The 14,017-nt window shown below is 43.2% G+C and overlaps 1 protein-coding gene across 1 annotated transcript in view; it reads left to right on the plus strand.

The window, feature by feature from the left end:
• The window catches only part of B4GALT6 (beta-1,4-galactosyltransferase 6), a 70,099-nt gene that overhangs the window by 42,044 nt on the left and 14,038 nt on the right, over nucleotides 1–14,017 (plus strand). Inside the window, exons 4-5 of the mRNA XM_043444344.1 lie at nucleotides 5,894–6,018; nucleotides 11,479–11,595. Of these exons, the coding sequence (XP_043300279.1) occupies nucleotides 5,894–6,018; nucleotides 11,479–11,595 (242 nt within the window). The remainder of the gene's footprint in view (nucleotides 1–5,893; nucleotides 6,019–11,478; nucleotides 11,596–14,017) is intronic.

Below are 14,017 nucleotides of genomic sequence, written 5' to 3' on the forward strand. Positions count from 1 at the left end.
GGAATCCCAAACTCAACCCCTTATCTGAACGTCCAGACTCAGGATGTGAGCAGGGTTATCACACTGTGAAATGCTGAGGCAGCAGCTCGGGAAAACAAAGGTTGTTTTTCTCATCACAGTTGATCCCGTGATGCCTCAGCATTATTAATCTTCAGGGCAGATCACAGACACTGTGTGGACGGTGGAGATGTTAAAGGCCATTGGCAGGGTGTTGGTCACCCAGCACACGAAACATTTGAGCAAAGCAGAAATGCCATCGGCAGTATCAATAGACAGATGCCAATTTGCAGTCCCATCTGTAGCCACCCACTCCATTATTTGGGGTCCAGCCAAAAAAATAAAGCCCTTGGATAACGTTAGGGTAGGTATTTGATTTAAAAACTCAGGCGAGACTGTGGAATACTAGTACCTGTTGGGCCATCTTTTGAACATTTGTCTGAAGTTTGTGTGGAATTATTGACATACACACAGAGGGGGTGCCCCTTGCAGCACGCACACACCTTCTTCCCGGGCCAGTGAGGACGCCGTTGGTGCTGAAGACTCTCGCCGCTGCCGCTGCCACCTGAAGGCTGGGCTTTGTGCCGTGTGCTCGGCCGGGGCGGCTCCCAGGTTGGGTTTTGCTGTAATGACGTGTTGCTTTGTGCCCAGAGCGGTGGCTCCTTGAGCCCCACTGAGGGAGGTAGCTGACCTACTCCCAGTGTATGGCATGAATGTCTCAGGCTTTGAGGTGAGGGGGCAGAAAAGGAATTGGGGGTTTCTGTTCAGTGATGTGGGTGTTCCCAGGGAGACTGAAGGGCCCTGGTGTGAAAACGGGTGCAGGGAAGTGGAGGGAAGGAGGAGAAGTCAGGGGTCCTCCCCAGATGGCTGTACTGTGAGACCCAAGATGGCGGGGATTATACTCCTTGGGACCAGGTCTCGGTCCTAGGACTCCATGAGTGTGGTCAGGGCATCCATACCTGTGCCAGGAAAGGGCCACCACCAGGAGGTTGTTAAGAAGGATGGTTTCAGTAGTGACCTCTGTTGTCCTACTTGTTATGCCTCATAACAGGGAGCCGTTCACTTCTGTTTGGAGCGGTTCCAGGGAAGCAAAGCAATTTGGCCTCCAGTGTCAATGAGAACACCCCCCTGGATAATTAGAGAAAGGGTGATTGTCCCCCAGAGGAAGGGACAAGTTCAGGGACCTGCAGGGTCCCTAGGGCAGGGTCTTGGCGGCTGTCACTCTCAGAGATCAGGCGTGGGATCCTGGGTTCTGCTTCTGGGGGGTAGCACCGCAAGAGGTGACGGCAGCATTCTCTGGGATGGGACCAGCATCTCCTGAAGAGCACCTGGACAGAGGCATCTAACTTGTGTTCAGCTGTCCCGAGGTTAAGTCACCAGGGACCCCGACCTCCGGAGCTGTAGTACGGAGCCTGTCGCTCATCTCATGAGGGAGGCTGAGCTTCTTGCTTCTGTCTCTATTGGCTTGGAAGGGTCTCTTTCTCTGTAAGTAGAGCTCAGAATCAGTTCCGAAGACTTCTGAGAGCCAATAGGTGCCCTTCTCCCTCTCCCTTTGAATAAATTTTCCTTAAAAAAAAAACAAAAACAAAAAAAAACTCTTGCATTTCTATCATGATATAGCTTCTATCATGATATAGGTAGGTGTCTCCGTTCCTCGCTCACACTGGCCATTGCTGGACATTTTGGTATATGCTGCATGGTAGCAAGGAACGCCTGGGGCAGAGGTCGCCTCTTCCCCAACTTCTGTGCTGCCGCCTCCCATTCCAGGGGGTCCCAATCGACCACCAAGGGGTCGGGGCCCACCTCCACCAGTGCAGCATTAATAGACACATTTGGGAAAGCTCCAGGCACTGAGAATGTAGCCTTCACAACTTGGTATGTGCATACGCCACCAGTAATGCCCAGACCATGAGGATTTTACATGCTTCCAGTAGTTTTTTCTTTTCTTTTTTTTTTTTTTAATATTTATTTATTTGACTGTGCCAGGTGTTAGTTGCAGCATGTGGGATCTAGTTCCCTGACCAGGGATTGAACCCAGATCCTCTACATTGGGAGTGTGGAGTCTTAGCCTCTTGACCACCAGGGAAGTCCCTCTAGTGGTTTTTTCACCTCCTCTGGGGGCTTGGGAGGAGCTGGTACCCAGGGCTTGGGGCCCCACTTTCAGCAACACATGCCATTAAGGCCCTGGTAGAACTGCCCCCCTCAAGGGTTAGAGCAGCTCTCCAAGCTCAGCATCCAGTCCTGACCCAGCACCGGGGGCCCCGTAGCTGGCCTCCCGCTCTGGCTCCAGGGCGCTCTCCTTGGCTCCTAGAGCCTCAGAGCCCATGCCTCCGCCCCTGCCCAGGAGAGAGAGAGAGGCAGAGGCCTACATCCAGCGCCCAGACCTCCACAGGTGGTTGTAGCCGATCACCTCCACACCCGACGCCAGGTGGGGTCTCGTTCAGAGAGTAGGGGGATGAAGAGGTGCTTCAGCCTGGGGGCTGCTGGCCGGCTCTGCGGGGGAATCGGACCCGGCACGGCACCAGCGGTTCGGCAGGGGTGGGGGGCCTTCTCTGCCAAGCCTGGCAGCAGCGACACACGGCGACCCAGAGCTCCGGAGCCGACCTCCGGCCAGCAGTGGTTCCTTCCCCGAGAGGCTGAGCAACCTGGAGGAGGAAGTTAGCCGTTTGCAGCTCCTAGGCATCTAGGAGTATGGGGCCCCAACCGTACCCACCATCCCATCCTCCTTTTCAGGTGTATTGAGCAGCTGGAGCTGGTGTATTAAGAACATGCAGATGATGACCTGCTGAATGAGGGGGCACCTGCCACCCATACTGGTTGGCAGGTGGCTCCCTTAGCATCCAAGCTCCCACTTGGGGGAAGTGGAGCCCGGGGGTCATTTTGATGGAAGGTGCAGTTTCAGTATACCACAAGAAGGAAGTAGTCTCTCAAGATTTACTCACGGTTTCCAGAGGGGGCCAGGGCCCAGGGAACCGGGAGGGGGTCGGGGAGGACCACCCTTCATCCCAGGTCACCAGCCAGCAGATGGAGAGCAGGACAATACGCACCTCAGGAAGCTTCCCCAGGAAAAGCAGAGTAGGCACTTGAGTGATGGACATCCTGCACTCAAGTTCTTACCTCAATGTCCAGACTCCGGGTGTGAGCGGGGTTATCACACTGTGAAACGCATAGGCAGCAACTCAAAGAAATGGTTGTGTTTTCAGAGAAACAGAAGTTGGTTTTTCTCGTCAACCCACCCCACCGCCACCTCCACTAATGAGTGTTCATTTTTCCTTCTCTTTCTGATCACACTCTTGCTGTTCCCAGTGGTGAGGTGTCTGTCCTGGAGCCTGTCCCCCACCCCTTCATACCCACCCCCCAGTAGTGAGGTTGCTATTACTCCTGGCATGACAGCCTCATGCCACTGGGTCATGTTTAGCCTTCAGCCAATAAGATATTAAGATTCCAGAGCAAAGAGCAATATGCACATAGAAAAGATGCAGAGGGTCTCTGAGGAACTGTGAATGGGGGGCTGCTGTGGGGGGAGAGGAAGGTGAACTTCGGGTGCCTCAGGCATCAGAGACTAAGTGATGGGCACTGCAGCCCCCTCCTCCACTGGGGAGAGAGATATAAGGCCCAACTCTTAATTTGCTGGCACATGCGTGTTCAAAATGAAAATTAAACTACAAATGATGCTGGAGCAAACTGCTGACAATAATGATGATTGCAGCTGTTGAAGCTATAAAGCTGGGCAAAAGGCAAAAAAATTGGTTTAACAGTGCATAAAGAATACCAACTTTGGTTCCTTATATGAACTGCTTATTTAGTCTAATTACTGTCATTTGGGGAATCATGCATACCAAGAAATGCATCAGATTCACTTGTGTGAATTTTATCTGATTACAGTTATAGATTCTGTCAGCTGAGTCATGATATTCTGTGCTCATATCGACTGATGGATCTTACGTTTGATCTGTCCTTTCTCTGCAAGTTCATAGGTTAGGTAAACCTGACCTTTCTAAGATTAGCTACTTTGCATATCTTGTCACAGTTAAGGGTGGGTAGTTGGTTATAAAAGACAGCACACGTTAGAGGAATAGACACGAGAAGATTTTTTCCTAGCTTACTCTATGTAGGAAAGTCATTTGCATTTTGAAATACTTCTCTCTAGCATGCCTGCCAATGCAGGAGATGCAAGAGATGCTGGTTCAGTCCTTGGGTGGGGAAGATCCCCTGGAGTAGGAAATAGCAACCCACTCCCGTATCTTGCCTGGAAAATCCCGTGGACAGAGGAGCCTGGCGGACTATAGTCCACGGGGTCGCATAGAGTCAGACATGACTGAGAATGCACACAACAAATGAGACAAGTAATGCCTAAGTGCTTAATGGTAGTGACTCTGTTCCTGCCTAGTTAGGTTGAGGAGGGAGATGGGAAGATGGGCGGCTGTGAAATCTTATAGAATAGAAAGTAGCAGGAGGAAAGGAACGGGGCTCTCTTGAAGAGCTACTGAGTGTTTTTCAGTTGTCCCTCGGTATCTGAGGAGCATTGGATCAAGGGTCAAAATATGAGGATGCTCAAGTACTTCCCTTACTCTGTCGGCCCTCCATATGTAGGCTCTGCATTCACAGATTTCAGCCAACCTCATGGATACAGAGGGCTGGCGGACTGCATGTGTGGAGTCATGGCCACTGAGCTCGGACACCTTGAAATAGGAAGCCTCGATATCTGTGTTTTTTGAGATGAGGCGGTGAAAGAAGTTAGTCGTTAGTCCTTAGTTCTTGTTTGTTTGGTTTTTTAAGTTTATTTTTTGTAACGTTTTGTTTTGTATTGGGGTATAGCTGATTAACAGTGTCGTGATAATTTCAGGCGAACAGCAAAGGGACTCAGCCATTCATGCATGGTTGCCAGGGGAAGGATGGAGGGAAAGGACAGTTAGGGAGTTTGGGATGGACATGTGCACACTGCTGTACTTAAAATGGATAACCAGCAAGGACCTACCGTATAGCACAGGCAACTCTGTTCAGTATTATGTGGCAGCTTGGATGGGAGGGAAGTTTGGGGAAGAATAGATACATGTATACGTCCTTAGTTCTCGGTTGGTTTTGATTGAGTTAATGGAAATGGTTTTCCATGCAAGAGTCATTCCTGTTTCCATAATATATGTTAGAAAAACTGTTAGTAAAAACAGCTCCAAGAATATCATATGTTTGTTCATTTGGAGAGAGAGTGCCTAGTAGACTAGGAACATCTTAGAAGTTTATAGTGTTTACTTTGCGTGTCAAGGTGATACATGGTAGGTGCTCAGAATAAATTTGTTGACTTGTGTTTGCAGATTCTCTCTTAAGAAATGTCAGTAAACTGGATAACAGTAGTAACAGCTACATTTCCTGATTGTACCTTTGTGCCCAGCATCTAATGGATGTGACCACAGTGGGAGGCAGATCTCTTCTTAGAAATAAGGAAACTGAGGCACAGAGAAGTTAGGTAATTTTCCTAAGACACAGAAGTTAGGATTCAGCTCCCAAACTGTGTAATTAACTTATATACAGGGCATTCATGTCTTCTGTGTTGATTATGTTGAAACTAAAAATGGTTTTTTAATAGTTGATTAAATTGAAATGATAAGCTACACTGTCATGACTGCAAACATTTACTAAAGAATATTATAATATTCATCATATTACTCAAAAGTAAAAAGCTTAGGTGCTTTGCTTTTCTTTGACTCATGTGCCAAAGATAGTAGGGTAACCATATAATTTATCATCCAAAGTAACACTGAAAGGTGGTATTAGCAATTATATGGTAAAAACAAGACCAAATGGTACTACGGCAGCAAATACGTTATGCCAACACGCTAGTGATTGTTGTTTGCCTGACTTCATACTAAAGCAGTTCTTCACATTTTTGACCTTCTAGGGGGATTCCTCAATGTCAATGTAAGTGAAGTCAGTTTTGATGAAATTCATCAGCTCTTCTCCAAGGATTTAGATATTGAGCCAGGAGGTCACTGGAGGCCTAAAGACTGTAAACCCAGGTGGAAGGTAAGGTCCATTTTTCATAAATCATGTGACTGTTACTATGTATTCGAGAAAAGTGTTTTCAATTCAGAATATGTAGTGAAATCCCTTTGTCTTGATAAATTAAGACAATTTTGTGTTTAATGTGTAAGTATTCACAGGTCACGTGTGGGTTAATTGTGTCACCTGTGAAGATGCCTGTGCTTACACACATGCCAGGCTGCTGGGTTCGGTCTCTCAGAGCCTGGTGATTCGTTCCTCACTTGAGACTGGCCTGGGAAACAAATGTCTTTTCTGTTCTGTTTGGAAGAGAGGCCGTGATTTCTCTGCCTCCTCCTGCTGCTCCTGATGGTTACTGACACCTGCAGGCATATCCCCACCGAGGCCTGGAGCCACTGGTTTCCAGTTGGGTCTAGCATTGGGGTTCCTAAGTCCCAGGATTCTAAAGAGGCTGCTAGGCGGTCACTGCAGGACACACAAAACTACTTTGGGCCCTTTTTCACCTCTGTTTCAGAAAGCTGAGTGTAAGCTTTTCATCTTTTTGATATGTCAGAATCCTGCTTTTAATGTTTTGTTTGAAAAACTGTAAGGGAGTCGGCATGCCCCTGCTGCTTAAAAAAAAAAAAAAAAAAGAAAATCGTGGTTTAAGTCAGAGTTGCTCTCAACACTGTGAAACTGGTTAATAAGTGCATGCCCATGTAATGTTATGTTTGAATAGGAAGTAGCATTTATGCAATTCAAGTGAAAACTGCATATGATTAAATCAAATGTATGATTAAATCGGATGTTATATCCTGAAGGGCTGTGATGTATGTAGCCTTAATCTGGGAACATTTTTCAGTTCTTCTTTTAAATATTAGTATTTTGTTAAAATATTTCTCCTTTGGTGCCAAAAAGCAATAATCACTCCTGGGAAGGAGAATTGTATGCTGTTAAGCTTTTGATGAAAGCTGTCTGACTTAACTGGCCTTGAATCCTTTGTGTTTGGGGGTGTTGGGGATCTGTATTATTTATGTTGGCATCTCTAATGTAGACGCCAGTCTCTTGTGGAAGGTAAGCACTAAGCCAGCTTTGCTGAGTTGAGTTTATGAGACAGATAAATGCCTTGTTATAATTTATTAAATCATTTTTTTTCCCTCAAAAAACGTTGTAAAACTGCTGAAATGGATTCCAGTACAAATGTTGGCAATACATTCTGTTTTACAGTTGCCTTATGCTGTTTTGCAGATCAGATTCAGATAATAAATTAATTTCATGATTGATTTTATCATGTTTGTGTATAAAATATGGCCCAATTTACATAATAACTACTTTTTAAAATGTCCTGAGCAAAATAAATTGTTTTTCTTATTTGGGTGATGAGTATGTATGTTGAATGCTAATGGAAAAAGTGTCCTCAATCACAGAGGCTGTGGGAAAGCGTGGAGGTTGATCCTCGGATGTGTTAATACATGTAATATATACCCCTCAGGTGTGCGTTGTGTGGTATCACAGGATGACCTGGGGTCAGAATAATTGAGTATTTTGTCCTTTCTCTAGTGGTCTATGTCAGATGTTGCATTTTAAAGTGCTTTAGGGTTTGTTTTCTTCTCATTCTCCGGGAGAGAGGTATGTACCCCACACAGGTAGCTCCTGCTTACAGATTTTAGTAGACTGTTAACTCCAGTGGATGGGTAAGTGACACTGTTGAAAGTGGAGTTTCAGGAGCCAGCTAATTCAGGGTTCTAAAAATCAGCTTATTTTTATTCAAGAACTGTATGGTACTGTTGCTCTTATTAGAGTTATATCTGGTCTCAGCTTCTGAGCTATGCAGCTCAAGGTATGGGAGGGGATTTAGAGATAGCTCAGAGATGACTTGTACTTGCTACGTTTAATCAGATAATCTTCCTCCTGACCCAACCCCCTGTTGACATTCTGATAGTGTCCCATTTTAATCTTGGAACTGAGGTGAGAGAGAAGACTCAACTAGATTCATGTGAAACATCTGCTGCCAAATTGATTCTTAATATTTGAAGATTTTTTTTTTTTAAGAAAACTAAGTTGTCTTTAAAAAAAAACAAAACAACTCAGTTTGTTGATGGCCAGTTAATTGGAACTGAGATCTGCTAAAACTAGTGATTTCAGCAATTCCTAGGTATTCTGAACACCACAGGTCCCCATTGAAGGTTTAGCACAGGACAGATGCCTTATAGAGGCAAGGTGGTTTCTAAAAGGGAGGTTGAAAGAGGAGGAAGGTAATGCTTTTCAGATCATTAAAGTGCTTACCTATGATGTTACCTGTGTTCCATTCAGGGTCCAGGTGGAGACCCGAACCACTCTGGTCTAAAACCTGAAGGCTTTAAAGAAGCAGGCAGCTGCTTGTTGGGCTTATCTGGTCAGAGGCCTAGAATTGTGTTTCTAGTCCGAGGTTCCTTGAAGATGGGTCTTGACCCACCTGTTCCAGAGCTCTCTGGGGTGTTTGGTCGAGATGAAAATCGTTGAGCTCCTTCCTCAGACATTCTGAGTGAAGGCTTCTCAGCTTCTGCTCTGTTCTGTCTTAGTTGGTCGCAGACAGCTGGTGCTCCCTTCAGATAGGCAAATCGGAAGCCAAGTCATTTAGGGACCCTGTAGCGGGAGGTGTGCTTAAAGTCTGAAAGCAGAACAAAATCTTGGTGGGGACAATGTATGTAGTCAACATTTTTCTTACTAATCTCTTCATGGTGAATGTAAGAGAAAATGAGCAGGGAAGAAAAATAGGTGCATAAATTCAGTAATAAGTTTAGTGATTTTAAAGAGGTGTGGAGAGATTCATGAAGATGACTTTATTTTTCCGAAGATAATGATCAGATGTTCTCCATCTCCAGTGGAGATGCGTCAACAGAAAAATGGCTCCAGCAGCAAATTAGGGCACATGTAAGGAAGAAACTTCTGAAACAAAGGCTATCAAACCTTGAAATAAATTACCGCCACATACTGAGAGCTTCTTTTTCTAGAAAGTAAGCTGTAAACTATTAAGAGTCATTCCAAGCCACAGGAAGGGACATACCAAATGAATCTTTAGATGCTGTTTAGCTTTGTTTTAATAAAAACTTCAGGCATATTCAAAATCTTTAACATCTGCCTCATTAAAATGTGGGCATGTATTTGTTATTAAAATGTCAGTCTAACTTTGAACTTGCCATGACAGTGGGGCATTTTTTTCTCTTATAAACTCTCAGTTTCCACATAATATTAAGAAAGGAAAAAACTCAGTATTTTAAATGTTCTGTTGGAGAAATTACTGTGTTAGGGGCCATGACTACCTTTGTCTATTCTTATGTTCAATTGATAACTCGGCCTGATTGTACTTAATTAATACGAGCTGTCTTTAATTTGACTCTACACTTTTTTAATAATTTCTTTCCTTAAATGTAGGACTTCCCTATATCTCAGATGGTGAAGAATTTGCCTGCAACACAGGAGACCCAGGTTCGATCCTGGGTTTGAAAGGTCCTCAGGAGAAGGGAATGGCAGCCCACTCCAGTATTCTTGCCTGGAGAATTCCTCCTCCTGGACAGAGGAGCCTGGCGGGCTATAGTCTGTGGGGTCACAGAGTCAGACACGACTGAGTGACTAACACCACTACTACTGCCTTAATTATCTGTTCAGTTCAGTTGTTCAGTTGTGTCTGACTCTGCGACCTCATGGACTGCAGCCATATCTGTAATTTACCTTAACTGCTTTTATAGCCCATTTATATCATAGGCTGCCAACTTGTGCCAAAATCAAAGCCAAGAAGGGCAAGCTCAAGCCTAATTTGCTAGAATTGGGTCTCCTGCATTGCAGGCAGATTCTTTACCATCTGAGCCACCAGGGAAGCCCGAAGAAGTTACCCCACTGATACATATCAGATAAGGTCAGTGGTAGAGGTCAGTACTCAACCATCCACTTCCTTTTTCTCCTTTTACCTTTCATAACAGTTTCCTGTCCTGAGACTAAACTTAGGGGCTCCTGAACTGCTCTGTGAGTTGTGTAGATTTGGGAATTCTGTAAATATGTTAGCAGTTGATCCTGAGGCCCATCAGCAAGTCCTCGGTCAGTACGGAGCACCCCGCACCAGCAGTGACCATTGTGTGTGGAACGAAGGGACCCCCTAGCTCTGGGTTCTGAGTTGCTCTGACAGCCTTGTGGTCCTTAGGCTGATAAGCCAAGAGGGAGCAAACCAAAGGAGAATGGGGCCCAAAGTGCAGCTGGCAGATACGCCAGAACCTCTTTAGTTCCTGCCACGTACCAAGCCTGGCACAGTGTGGACATGAAAATGTCAGCCTCCAGCAGACATAGGTCTCTTTGTTTTTCCACTGTCTTTGTCATCATTAAGGAAAAATTAGTGGTGGAGTTTTTAGTTCAGATGTCTTCAATTTTCTGAAACCATCTTTTGTTCTCTTTTAAAATAAAACTATTTTAATAATCTGAAATTTTCTCTCATGTATGATCCTGGTAATGTAAAATACACAGGTAAACATTACTGTTCTCTATGACTCTAATGTTATGTCCTGATTCTGCAAGTAAGATTAGATCCTAAACCTTTGCTCTGTCAATTATTTGCATCTGTTCATTCATTAGTAAAATGTGTTTGGTATAGTTGAAGTTTTAATAAATCCCAGATTTTCTCTTTAACCAGTTTATTAGGCTTTATTAAAAACCCAGAATATAGAATGACACATAAGCATTGTTATTAGGCATATTTTGACTCATACTCTTTGAAAATCTCATGATTTTGGAATTTATTATTTGTTTAGCATCCTTTTATTGAACTCTAGTTGATTTGCAATATCTTGTGCCTTTTTATTAAATGAAAAATATTAATATAATTATCAGACTTCATTTATTTCCATGCTATGTCTGTTAGTAATATCTCTAGGCCAGATAAGCCATATTAGATACTAGATGTTCAAGTGGAATCTCTTCTAAATTCAACTTGAAATCCATAAAGTTACTATTTATGATCTAATTAAAAACCTAGAATTAGTCTCGACACATCCGTCTCACTCACTCCTTACATATCCAATCCATGAACAAATCCTGGTACTTTGCCTCTTAAATGTTTAAAAAATCCATGTGCTACTATCCTGCTTGTCCTTCTCAAGCTACCGTTACCTCTTGTCTTGACTTTGCATTTATTTTCTAACCAGCTCCCTGAGTCCGCTTTTGGTTTTCTCCAGTCTGCTCTCTCCAGTAGTGCTTGCTGTCACCAAAGGTGGTTATATCTCTCCTTTCAAATCTTCCCATGACTTCTGTGGTTTTCATGGGATAAAGACCACTGTCCTTAGGACGGCCCGTTTATACCACCGCAGGTTCACAGGAGCGTAAGTGGTGCAAAAGCAGAGGCCATGTTTGTTTCTGTTCACTGTTGGATCGCTGGTGAGAAAATGCATAAGTAAGAGGATTTCAAGGGTCAGTTTTTATCTTTTACCTCTAGGGCTTGCTGCTGTATATATTTATATATGTGACTATTTTGTTTTAAAGGTGGCAGTCCTCATTCCTTTCCGCAATCGCCATGAACATCTTCCAATTTTTTTCTTGCATCTGATCCCGATGCTCCAAAAACAGCGGCTGGAATTTGCCTTTTATGTCATTGAACAGGTGAGACTAGTTTTCAAAATGGTAACTAGGTATACTAGAACTTAATAAACTCTTAGATATTGTGTGATTAGAGGTGTTTAGTATCTTGGTTTTATATTTGGGTACAGTTCCATTTTGGATTGAGCCTGTTAATTGCGTATACCACGTTTGGTTAATCCATTATATCAGTTGATATGCTCCTGTCATTTTTAATAATCTAATGTTTTACCTATTAAAGTGAAATATACATGTAATTATTCTTCATGCTACCAGCTCGTTTTTTTCTCTGTAAATATTTTTGTCTTGGGATTCAATGTATACAGTTTCTTTTGGTCTTAAACCTTTTGGAAATATTCTCTATACGTCTGTGTTTTTCTTCTTCTGTCATCACCTAGTTTTGTACTTAAGGTGTCATCTTGGATTTCTTCCTTGGTCTTTCCCTCTTCTCACTTCCCAAACACTAGAGTCCTTGGTGAATTTTATCACTGATTTCTATATACTGTTTCTAAAACGGTGCGTTTTGTTCATGTTTTGAATACATTGTAATTTGGATACTTTCAGTTTTAACATTGTTGACCTTGTTTTATCCTGATTGTTCCTTCTTTTTACTAAATCTGACTAAAAGCATATTTCCTATTCATCAGTAGACAGAAAGTGACCTAGTTTATATTAGATGCTTCTGATTTTTTTGTTTTTGAAATATTAGAAAATATCCAAATTCTCTTCCTAAGATTGTTCCATTTAGTGTTTTTTTCCCCAGCTCCTTTATGGTTGATTCTCCATCTTTTTTTATTTTATTTTTTCACTCTTAGCTTTTTTGCCTACATTTCCCACCCTGGAAATACTTGGTATTTAATATAACTTAAACTTGGTCTGTATGTAAATCACCCTTTTAAGGTCTGTTTCCTGTTCATGTGATAATGTATTAACATATAGTGCATATGTGCTTTTTAATGCAACTATCTATATTATGAAAATTAACTTTTTAAACCTGATAGTAAATTAAAAATTTTAGCCACTTTCATGGTACCCAAGGGACTTCCCAGGTGGCACAGTGGTAAAGAATCTGCCTACCAATGCAGAACATGTAGGAGACACAGGTTCAGTTCTTGGGTCAGAAAGATCCCCTGGAGAAAGAAATGGCAACCTACTCTAGTATTCTTGCATGGAAAATCCCATGGACAGAGGAGCCTGGTGGCTGCAATCCATGGGGTTGCAAAGAGTTTGACACAACTGAGCACACGTACATAGTAGCCAAACTTCTAGATCTGTTTTACCAACTGCTAGTTTCCTTTTTTGAATCAGTCTTCATAATGTGGACGATGAGATACCTATACCTACCTGTGTCTTTAAAGGCTTTTCGTCTGGGAGTCTGACACAATTGAATCACTTTGTGTATGTGATGAAAAAATCTGCAAAGCAGCTAAGATCCTTATTTTCTAAACCTCTTAAGTCTGAATATCAGCCTTGATCAATATTAATTCAGGCTTGTAGATTTGATAGGGTGGGGCTTTGAGCTAGTAACATCTTTACCACGCAGGAAATGTGAAGAGTTATTTTCCTGCTGGACCGGTGCCTAGAAGAGCCAATCCATTGACAAGCAGCTCGGAACCCCCAGTTATATATGAAGGATAGTACACATATTTCTGTCTCTTCCTTCTTTGGCTATTGAATCAGATGTACATTTTGAGTGATGGAGAATGGTCAACCAGGATGCAATGTTTTTGTCTTGAACAAGGGTGTTGCCATCTTCTGAGCTGTGGGCACACAGAATAGCAGTGAGGAGAAATGGGGCTTCTGCTTTTGTTTCAGTTTGGTTTAGGGATTTGCTCAAGCATATGCGTGTGTGTGTGTGTGTCTGTGTGTGTGAGTGTGAGCGCTGTGCCACAATCTCATGTACCTATGTGGAGGTTCCCCTCAGCTCTTTAGTGCCTTCCTCTCAACCACGATGGATAGCCAGGCCATCCCACAAGAGGAGACAAAGTCAATCTAACAAAAAGGATTATAGAAAATAGACACAGGGGCAGGAACAGTGAACATTTTTGAAAAAAAGAAATTAATAGTAATACAAATTCATAATCACTATCCACAGAGGGTAAAGATAATGAACCTGTGAAATGAAAACAGGACTTCATTTAAAAAAAAAAAAATCAGAAAAAGTTAGAAAAGGAAATGGGATAAGTGAAACAAAGCTTTCAGTAGGCAAACTTAAGATAACTCTTGAACTAGAATCACAGCAGGAGAAGTTAAGAGTTAATCAGAAAGTACCAGTACAGCTCAGAGGTGACCATCTCCAAGATGGTCCCCGAGGATCCCTGCCTGCTCGTACGGCCTCCTGCCCCAGTGAATATGGGAAGCACTCTGAGGAGTGACTGTGTGATTTTTGAAGCGGGGTCATAAAGGACATTGCTGCTTCTGCTTTGGTCTCTTGGATCTCTTGCTC

The sequence above is a fragment of the Cervus canadensis genome, chromosome 23 (genome assembly GCF_019320065.1).
Source record: "Cervus canadensis isolate Bull #8, Minnesota chromosome 23, ASM1932006v1, whole genome shotgun sequence".
NCBI lineage: Eukaryota > Metazoa > Chordata > Mammalia > Artiodactyla > Cervidae > Cervus > Cervus canadensis.